The 10,163-nt window shown below is 41.0% G+C and overlaps 1 protein-coding gene across 1 annotated transcript in view; it reads left to right on the forward strand.

Annotated features, from left to right (window-relative positions):
* The window catches only part of Crk (CRK proto-oncogene, adaptor protein), a 26,363-nt gene extending 23,868 nt beyond the window's left edge, over window positions 1-2,495 (forward strand). Inside the window, exon 3 of the mRNA XM_010642166.3 lies at window positions 869-2,495. Within this exon, the coding sequence (XP_010640468.1) occupies window positions 869-1,006 (138 nt within the window). The 3' untranslated portion in view covers window positions 1,007-2,495. The remainder of the gene's footprint in view (window positions 1-868) is intronic.
* The last annotated feature ends 7,668 nt before the right edge of the window (window positions 2,496-10,163 follow it).

Consider the following 10,163-nt stretch of genomic DNA (forward strand, 5'->3'; position numbering starts at 1 on the left):
TATATATATTTGGTTCCTCATTGGGTATTTTTGAACCTATGTTATTGAAGGCTAAACTGTGTTCATAGGTATGTTGGTAGATGTGGGAGACAGTAGGGGCTTTCAGGGAGTTGATCGGATTTAGAGTTTTGGTCTGTACCTGCCCAAGTGGAAAAGGCTTGTCTTGGTCAGAAGGTAAAGGAACACCTACCTGTACAGTGGATCCTCAAGTTAGGACTGGGCAGAAATACGAACAACTTGGGCTAATTAGGTTAATGGAAAATTCATCTGCTTCTTGTTATCTATGGCATGTACCCAGGTAAACATCCAGATCTCAGCTGTGTTGACTTAGTTACAACCCTTGGGAACCAATAAAGTTCATAAGGGCTCTACTGTAGTTCATTTTCTGGGGCCAAATGAAGTGTGCTTTTCATGATTGCTTTCTGCATTGCAAATGGTAGCAGGCCAAGATGTTCATGCAAGAGTGAGCTGGGGGATTGTGCCCTTGTTGTATGTCAGGGAGGGGACAAGGCTTCTTCCTGTGCGGTGGGCAGAAAGCTGAGAGTAGTAGACACAAAGAAAGGGAGTACTAACTAGTTCACTTAGGTATGCATTGCTTAAATAGAGACGTTGCATTTTCCAAAAAGTGTAGTTTCTAGGATCCTTTACTCTTTCTCTGTTTTTTCTGCACTGCTAAAAAGACTTCTGCCTTCTGCCTATATTAACCACAAGTTATCAGTCTGGTGGCTGGGATGGGGAGGTAGTGGATAGTCATTTCTGTAACTTCAGCCCTAGAGCAATCACATGGGCAGGGGTATGCCAGAGAGAATGGAGTTTTTCAGTGTTAACTCTTAACTGAAAATAAAGTGCTGTCCTTATTCTCCTGCAGGTCGGTGAGCTGGTAAAGGTTACGAAGATTAATGTGAGTGGTCAGTGGGAAGGGGAGTGTAATGGCAAACGAGGTCACTTCCCATTCACACATGTCCGTCTGCTGGATCAACAGAATCCTGATGAGGACTTCAGCTGAGTATAGCTCAACAAACAGTTTTGCTGACAGATGGGAACAATCTTTTTTTTTTCTATTGCCATCTATACAATTTTCTACAGGTGTCAAAAGCAGACTAGTTAAATATAAGCATTCTGTTGTTACCTGTGATGCTTTTTAGAGTGAACTCCATTCTAATTTCACATATTCAGGGTACGAAACTGGAGGGCTTGTGTGGTTAACTTCTGAGTTGGCAATTTTAGGTGGTGGAGACCATGCCTGTATCAGAAGGGATAGGTGACTTGCCTCCTTTCTCAGGCAATGCAGATCAACCTGTGGAAAACTGATGGACAGGAGAGAACTGTTACACACTGCTTACCCTGATTTACCCAGTTGTTTTGTTTTCATTCTGAAACCATACTATCAAATGGCAGTAGACTGTTCCCTTCCACCCCCATGAAGTAATCATGCACCATGTGAATAGTGCCCAGTGGGATTGCTTTTTCATTTATGGAACATGACCATTGTATGACTCATTCTGACATTTCAAATCCTGAGAATTCTGAGAACACTACTAGAGGCATTTGTCTTCCTTCCCAGTCAGTGCTTCATATTCTTTCTTGGGATTCTTTCAAACTTTGTCATTCTTCTCCCTCAGACCTACAAGTAGACTAATTTTTAAAACAGTGTATGTTTTCATTCCAAATGATAAACGGGATGTGCTGAGCACTTTATTCAGTGCATAGCTTTAAGCCAGTATTGGATTCACTAAGTGGACAGCCAAATTCCAGCTCTGCCTTCCCCCAAGGGGTCAGTAGTGGGTTTACATTGCTACAGTAGCCAACGAGACTCATGGATGATGGGATCCAGCCGGCCCGTTTCTCCTGAGTGCCATTATCCTAGTAGGAGACTCAGAATTCTCAAATTCTGCTTCGAGTGGAAGGACCAATGACTTGTAATATTCCATGGAAGGTTTCGGAGTCAAATTCTGCCCTCTGCATTATGTGCAACTTGTATAAAAGGCAAGTTAGAATTACATGAGTTTGGGGGTAGGGTTAGCTCTGAAAAATGTTTGAACCAATCATGAATTGCTTATGTAGTATTCATTTTACATGGCCAGAATTGCTTGAAGTATATCACATCATAAACTGCCTTCATTTTTGGCTCATTTTCTTTATATTCAGGTTTAGTTTACAAACCTTTTTAAGTATAGAATCGTTTATTTGGGGTCAGGTGCTCCAAAGAACAGACCCATGAGACCAAAAATGATTTTGGCTGTTTGGGCTATAACATGAAACATACAAAGTTAGTTTCCAGCTGATAAAAGCACTTACTGGTCTCTGGTGTAATATGACAGATAGAAACAATTTATATTTTGCGTTGGACCTCATCTTTTTAAAATAACTTAACTTTTTAATTGTTCTGCATAGGATAATATGATAAATTTGCATTCTCTGAACATATACCAAATCATGGTATCAGTGACTAGCACATTGCCTGGCACGCAGTCAGTGTGCAGATGTGTGTGAGTGAATGGGGGAGTGCAGAAAGAAGCTTGTCACGTGGCCCAGGGAAGCCAACTGGCACAGGATTGCACACATCATCACAGGCGACTAATGAGTTGACGCTAATTTATTTTTACCTCACACTAAGGTAATGCTTGATAAGACATTAATACTCAACTTTTAAAATGTTAGCACAGTGCTACTATGCACAGAGTAGGTGCTGAATAATGTTGAATGAACAGATTGCAATATTCAATGTAATTCCATCTGACTACTTTGTTAAATTTTCACTTAGCAAAGATACTGTAAAATCCAAATACACATTAAGTCCTATCTTCCTGGAAGTTTGGCATTTAAAATATTTGTAGAAGACCCTTGTTCCAGCTGGTTTGAATGTTTGTATTTTCCTTTGCCTTTGACGTCATTGGCTTGTGATGTCTGTTTTCATCATATGCAACATTAGTGGAACATGCAGCTCTACCCAAATGATAAGAATTTCTCAATTCTGCTTGGATTGTTTAGAGCCATCATATGAAATGTAGGGCTGGATTTGGCTGGGTGTGGCAGATAATTGGACCTCAAGAAATCGAAGGACTTCTTACAAGTATCTTCCAGAAATGCAAATGCTAGAATACTATTCAAGTGCATATGTACATCGTCACAGAGCAAAGTGACCTGAAATTGGCTGCTATATTTTATATGATCATTTCTGCAAAAGCCCATTTTTTGGATACTAATATTTGACATGGTTAATTCTTATTAATTTGTTGGAATTGTTTATTGTTAATAATGCAAATAGGTAATTTTTAATTATCCACAAGTAACATTTCACTATTAATGGTTTGAAATGGGTGATAAGCAAACCAATTTGAAATAAAATATGAACATGTGCCATTGTATTATAACACTATACACTTTCTTGACAGTTAAATTTTAAAAAAAAATTTTTTGTAGCATGTATTGTATATGTTTATAGTATATGTAGTAAATAAAAATATGGCCAAATGTTTGGCTTGGTGATCTTTTGGAGAATGTAATCTTTGAATATTTGTCATAAAAGAACTATATCTTTTTTCTCTTAGGGAATAGGAGATATGTGCCCTCACTACCCCATGAACAGTGTATCAAATAAACAATTATATACACTATGGATGTTTCTTAATGTGGGATAAAGTTGGGTGTGGCAATGCACGCCTATAATCCCAGCATTTGGGAGGCTGAGGCAGGAGGATCACTGTGAGTTGAGACCAGCCTGGGCTACATAGTGAGTTCCAGGTCAGTCTCAACTACATAGTGAGACTGTCTCAAAAAAAACATCAATAGTTCAAGATGAGCCCAAACTACATAGCAAGACTTTAAAAAAAAAATTTTTTTTTTTATCAAAGTGGGATTAAACACTGGTAATATTTTAAAGGGTCTCCAGAAATCATGAAATAATGATTTAAGGGGAACATAAGGAAAATCATTCTGTATATAAAGATGGAAACAAATTTTGTGGAAAGACCACCAGATTTATCCAGAAATGGATATATGTGGGCATAAAAAGGTAAGGCTATGGTGGGGGATTTATAGAGACATTTAGATCTTAGACACGAAGTCTTTAAAATGTTGGTGTAGCTACTCCATTAATTTCTCCTCTTTTATGTAAGTAGCACATGCTCAGGGTAGATAATACTGAAAATGACAACCAGAAAAGGTAAACATTGTGTTCTTGCTGTCCTTTTAAGGCATATACACCTAAAAGATTGATAATGGGCTGGGGATTTAGCTCAGTGGTTCTGCTGCCTTCCTTGAAAGGGTAAGATCCTGAGTTCAAGCCCCGGTACCAAAAAAAAGATTGATACCATACCATTAGTTTGTGGCCTGTGGGTGGTGAAAGTACCCAGAAAGTACCACTTTATCTGGTTTTGGTTTTGAGACAGTCTTGTGTAGTCCAGGCTGGCCTTGAACTGATGGCAATCCTCCTGCCTGGGCATCCCAAGTGCTGGATTACAGGCACATACCACACCCGGCTCTTTGTTACTTAGATAATATTGTGCCTTAGATTCAAAATACCACATCTAGTTATTACTGTAGAAATTGCAGTATGTCAACCTAAAGTTAAATAAGGAGGATTATTCCAAAAGGATCCAACTTTGGCATACATAAGCTTAATGAGGTGATTTAAGTGTTTCAGCTTTTTGTCAAACTGCCAGAACTTTTTAATATGTTGAGTGTTGGACTCCTTCAGTCTGGACTGCTCATAATTATTCATATTTTTGACCCTGACCTTCAAATGAAATTTTATCCATACAAAAGTGAAGAGCCAGACATGGTAGCACATGCCTATAATCCCAGCATTCAGGAGACTGAGGCAGGAGGATTGCCTTGAGTTTGAGCCCAACCTGGGCTACATAGACCCAATCTCAAAAACAAAACAGATAAGAGCTGGGGATATAGCTTGCAAATAACTTGCCTAGTATGCTCTAGATCCTGGGTTCGATCCCCAGCACCATAAAAAGGAAAAGAGAGGCCAGGCATGGTGGCGCACACCTGTAATCCCAACGATTCGGGAGGCTGAGGCAGGAGGATTGCTGTGAGTTCGAGACCAGCCTGGGCTACATAGTTCCAGGTCAGTCTCAACTACATAGTGTGAGACCCTATCTCAAAAGACAAAAAAGAAACGTATGTTATGGAAGTACAGGAGGAACAGAATGTGCACCCAGCTGGCTTTTGGTCAAGGGGATTACAGCGTTTCTGTGGATGGCCTGATTTGCATAGACTTTAGACCTGTATTAAATCCTAGTAAAGTGGGACCGTCAAATGTTGACTAAATATTTAAAGAAACACTCAGATCAGCCATCCTCCTGCGTTGAATTAGATTTTGGACATTTTCAGCTTCTGCAAGATGAAAAGAAACTTGGGGCCGGAGATTTAGCTCAGTGACACCACACTGCCTTGCAAGTGCAAGGTCTGGAGTTCAATTCCCCAGTACTGGGGTGGGGGTGGGAGGGTGACACACACTTGTGGGGACAGACTTGCTCAGTTTCTCCATTCCCTGTGGGGAAGTTTTTGTGGAGTTTCTAGCCTCATTTCAAGCCCCTGGGGCAAGTGACTGCCCAAAGGATGTAAGTAGGAACCAGGAAGGGAATGAAAGAAATCCTCTCTTCTTTCACCATGCTGCAAAAGCGCCAGGAAGATGAGCTTGGTGCTCTATAAAGGTATACTATAGAGCTGCTATTGGATTCCTCTAGGCTGGCTTCCAGTTCTTTGTACGGCATGATCCAATTTCCTGGAGTTACATGCCCATTTGCGCAGATTCCTATAATGCCTCAGTTTTGTTTTGTTTTTTGGGTTTTTTTGAGACAGGGTCTCACTATGTAGTTGAGTCTGACCTGGAACTCACTATGTAGCCCAGGCTGGTCTCAACTCACAGCGATCCTCCTGCCTCAGCCTCCCAAGTGCTGGGATTACAGGCGTGCGCCACCACGCCTGGCTTTCCCATAATGCCTCAGTACTGCTAAGCTTTCTGCCTCCAACCTGCCATGCGTCCCCAGTACCCCTGGTAGCTGGGCTTCCTGGGAAAGCTTTGGCTTCTTTGCCTGGCGTTGCCACTATGTCCACAGCTTGTCTTCACTGGAGCCATAGCAGGTTTGCCCTGTTCATCATTCCCTGACTGCATTGAGAGTACACATGAACCCAAGGATACCTCTAATTTCAAAGAAAGGGGCTACTTTAGGCTAGGCTCAGTGGCACACACCTGTCATGCCAGCTACTTAGGAGGCTGAGGCAGGAGGATTGCAAGTTTGAGGCCAACCTGAGCAATTTAACAAGAAACTGTCCTCAATTTATTTGTTCGTTTGTTTGTCCAGTACTGGGGAACTGACTCAGGATCTTAACACTTGCCAGGAAGGCACAGGGCTACTGAGCTACATCCCCAGCCCCTTTTTATTTTTTCTCATTGAGTTTATTGGTACATTTTATCTTTTTTAAAATTTATGCATTTATTTTTGGTTTTTTGAGTCAAGGTTTCACTGTGTACCCCAGGCTGGCCTTGAACTCACAGTGATCCTCCTGCCTCAGCCTCCCAAGTGCTAGGATTATACTTGGGTGTCACCATGCCTGTCCCAAATTTTAAAAAAGGAAAAAAGGCAGGGAATGGAGTTCAGTGTGAGGCTTTGGGTTCAATCCCACAGAAAAGGGGTACTTTAAAACAAAATACTCATGCATTATCATCAAAGGAGTTTGACTCCATATTTTGTTGACTGTTATATGGCCATGGGGGTTTGGATGCTTCATTGTCCAAGACTTCATCAAATTACAACACTCTTCCCACCACTCCTCCACTCCACCATACTGGGGATGGGACCCGGGGCACTCTACCACTAAGCCAATTCTCTAGTCCTTCTTATCTTATTTTGAGACAGGGTCTTGCTAAATTATATAGGATGACCTTGAACTTGAGATCCACCTGCCTGCTTCCTCAGTAGTTGGAATTAACAGGTGTGCACCACCATGCCTGGCTCAAATTCTAGCATTCTAAGTGTGGTGGCTCCTATGGAACAGGCCGCCCTCGCAAACTGTTGAACCCACTTTAGAATGCTACATTCTCGGGGAGGGAGGGGAAGACATTCATAACCCCTGCCAGGACCCCTGGTGGCTTCCTGAAGGTGTTTGGCCAGGCTCAGGGCATCACATACAGGTGAAAGTGCAATGTAGACTTCAGAACCTTGCCACCTCACCTGGTTGCAAAACTATACATGACACCCAGCAACTACTAGCCCTGATTATTACACTTAATATTGCTTGACCAACAGCTTTTAGACTGTTTTAGCTCATCATCAGGTCCTGTCCGCTCTACTTCCAAAATACTGTCACCCACTTACATGCCTCTTCTGACACCATCTAAGTAGCCATCTTTCCTTCAGCCACTGCAGTGTCCTTCCTAGTCATTTGTTTTCCCCAGTCAGTTCATGACAGAGCAACCAGGATGATCTTCCCGTAAGGCCCATGGACTGTGGCACTCCTGCAACACTTCGATGGTTCTTTGTGATCATAAGGAACAACCTCCAGCTGAGAATGGTGGTACACACTTGTAATTCCCATTACTTGGAGGCTGAAGTAGGAGAGTTGCAAGACCCTATCCAAAAAAAGAAAAAATTGAGCCAGCATGGTGCCACACTCCTGTTGTCCCAGGACCTGGGAAGCTGAGGCAGGAGGATCACCATGAATCTGAGGCCAGCCTGAACTACATAGTGATACTCTGATAAACCAAAAAATGAATAAAAAATGAGGATATATATCTTAGTGGTAGAGCTTTTTTCCTTGCATGCATGCAGCCTTGTATTTAATTCCCAGTGCTGAAAAACAAAACAAAACCAAACAAAAATTATGCATTCCCTACAGTGTCCAACATAGCTGTGCTGGCATTTTCTTCAGCCAGTGAGTTGGCAAGTTTCAGCTTTTCAAAAGGACAAGTCCTTTCGCTTTCCAAGAGTCCTTCCCTCTCCCCTGCAACTCTTACTCTCTTATTCCAAGAGAGTCATTTTCTGCTGGTTGTGGTACCAGACACCTATAGTCCCACCTCAGGAGGCTGAGGCAGTAGGATCTCAAGACTAGACCCTGTCTCAAAGACCAAAATAATAATAATAATAATAATAATAATAATAATAATAATAATAATAATAATAATATAATAATAATAATAATAATAATAATTAATAATAATAATAATAATGCAAGTCCCACCTCAGGAGGCTGAGGCAGTAGGATCTCAAGACTAGACCCTGTCTCAAAGACCAAAATAATAATAATAATAATAATAATAATAATAATAATAATAATAATAATAATAATATAATAATAATAATAATAATAAAGTATTTCCTTAGAGCTTACTTCCCTGAACCCCTGAATCCCATTTATAATTGTCATATCATTTACCTTTGTGATGCTTCTCTCAGGTTGTAATTAAATATTCCTATGATTACTTAGGTCTCCCTCCTCCACTTAACTGCAACTTACCTCTAGTAGGGGCAAGAGAAACATCTAATTTTCTTCATTACATCTCCAGAGCCCAGCAGAGAGCCTGCGTAAATAAGATATTATTGAGATGGGCACAGTGGCCTGTGCCTGTAATCCCAGCACTCTGCAGGGTTGAGACAGGAAGGTCACAAGTTCCAGACCAACCTGGGCAGTTTAGTGACTTAGGAAGACCTTCTCTCAAAAATTAAGAAAAAGCAAAAGTAGCTGAGAGAGTGTGTAGCTATGTAGCTCAATGCAAGGCCCAATACTGCAATCTCCAAACTGCAAATAATCCCTAATACTTGGCGGGTGGGGGTTCCTCCAAACTACAATGGAAGTGGCTTAGTAACCCCCAAACACTATTCAAAGTAATTACCTCTGGCCAGGTGAGGTGCCGCTGGCCTGTAATCACAGCACGAAGGCGGAGGCAGAGAATTCCAGAAGTTCAAGGGCAGCCAGGACTACGTAATAAGAACATGTCTCAAAAAAAAAAAAAAAAAAATCAAATCACCCTTTATCCTGTTATCATTTAGGACTTTTGTTTTTGTTTTTGTTTTTTTCATTATATACCCTAAAGGGAGCAATTTAAGAGAGCAATTAACAGGGGCCAAGTCCTTGGGAATCATCATGATGGTTAATGGCATGACTGACCCTATCCTCACGTCAAAGTGATTTGGAAGTAAAATTGATCAGTCTGTGACCCACATACTTTTAGGAACCAAATGAGTCAATGAGAAAAAAGGAGAAAGCAGAGTCCCTATCCTGCCAAAACAATATAACAAGTATAAATAATTCATTTAAATTCTTTGGCTATATGTTTTCTTCCACTAGAATCAAAGTGCTTCTATGTTCTTTTAAGTAAATGGTTGTCCCAGTTTCTTGTTTCCCTTGTTGGGCATGCCTACGGGATAAGGTTAATGTCTAAACCAGCTAGTTGTTTCTTGTTTCTGAACTCAAAGCAGTCTTCCTTGCTTTAGCCTCCAGACTGCTGGGATTATGTGAGAACCACCAGGTCTGGTTTATTTTAGTGGAAATGTTCTAAGATTAATTAAATTGTGGCCATGGTTCTGCAACTCTGTAAATAAGCTAAAAATCTATAGAATTTCATATTGTCTTGTAGGCTTAAAATGGGCAGATTTTATGGTGTGTAAACTATATCTCAATAAACCTATTGTAAAAATATTTTTGTTAATATTTAAAAGGTAGCACACGGGCCGGGGATTTAGCTCAGTGGTTCGGCGGCCTGCTTCGCAAGCACAAGGACCCAAGTTCAATCCCCGGTACCAAAAAACAAACAAATAAAAGGTAGCACACATCTGTAATCCCAGCAATGAGGAAGCTGAGACAGGAAGATGACAAATCTGAGGCCGGCCTGTGATATATGGTGAGACCTTGTCTCACACACAAAATATTTTGATGGGGTCATTTGTGAGTCTTCACTGAAAGTGAACAAGACACTGTGCCTGTGATGTGAAGCCTCAGGAAGCTTGTGGCCAGCACCACCTCTGCAAGATTCAGGCTGAAAACAAGTCGAGCCTGACTGGAACCCATCTATTGATTTACAGGAAATATGAGGACTGGGGAATGAGTTAAGTAGCACCACAAGGAAACAAAGAAATCCAGAATGTGAGATATACAGTATTTTGTAAGAGTGCTTTCAAATATATGACATGGAAAAGGAGCTGGGCATA

The sequence above is a fragment of the Fukomys damarensis genome, unplaced genomic scaffold (assembly GCF_012274545.1).
Source record: "Fukomys damarensis isolate Sample0158 unplaced genomic scaffold, DMR_v1.0_HiC HiC_scaffold_13, whole genome shotgun sequence".
Taxonomy (NCBI): domain Eukaryota; kingdom Metazoa; phylum Chordata; class Mammalia; order Rodentia; family Bathyergidae; genus Fukomys; species Fukomys damarensis.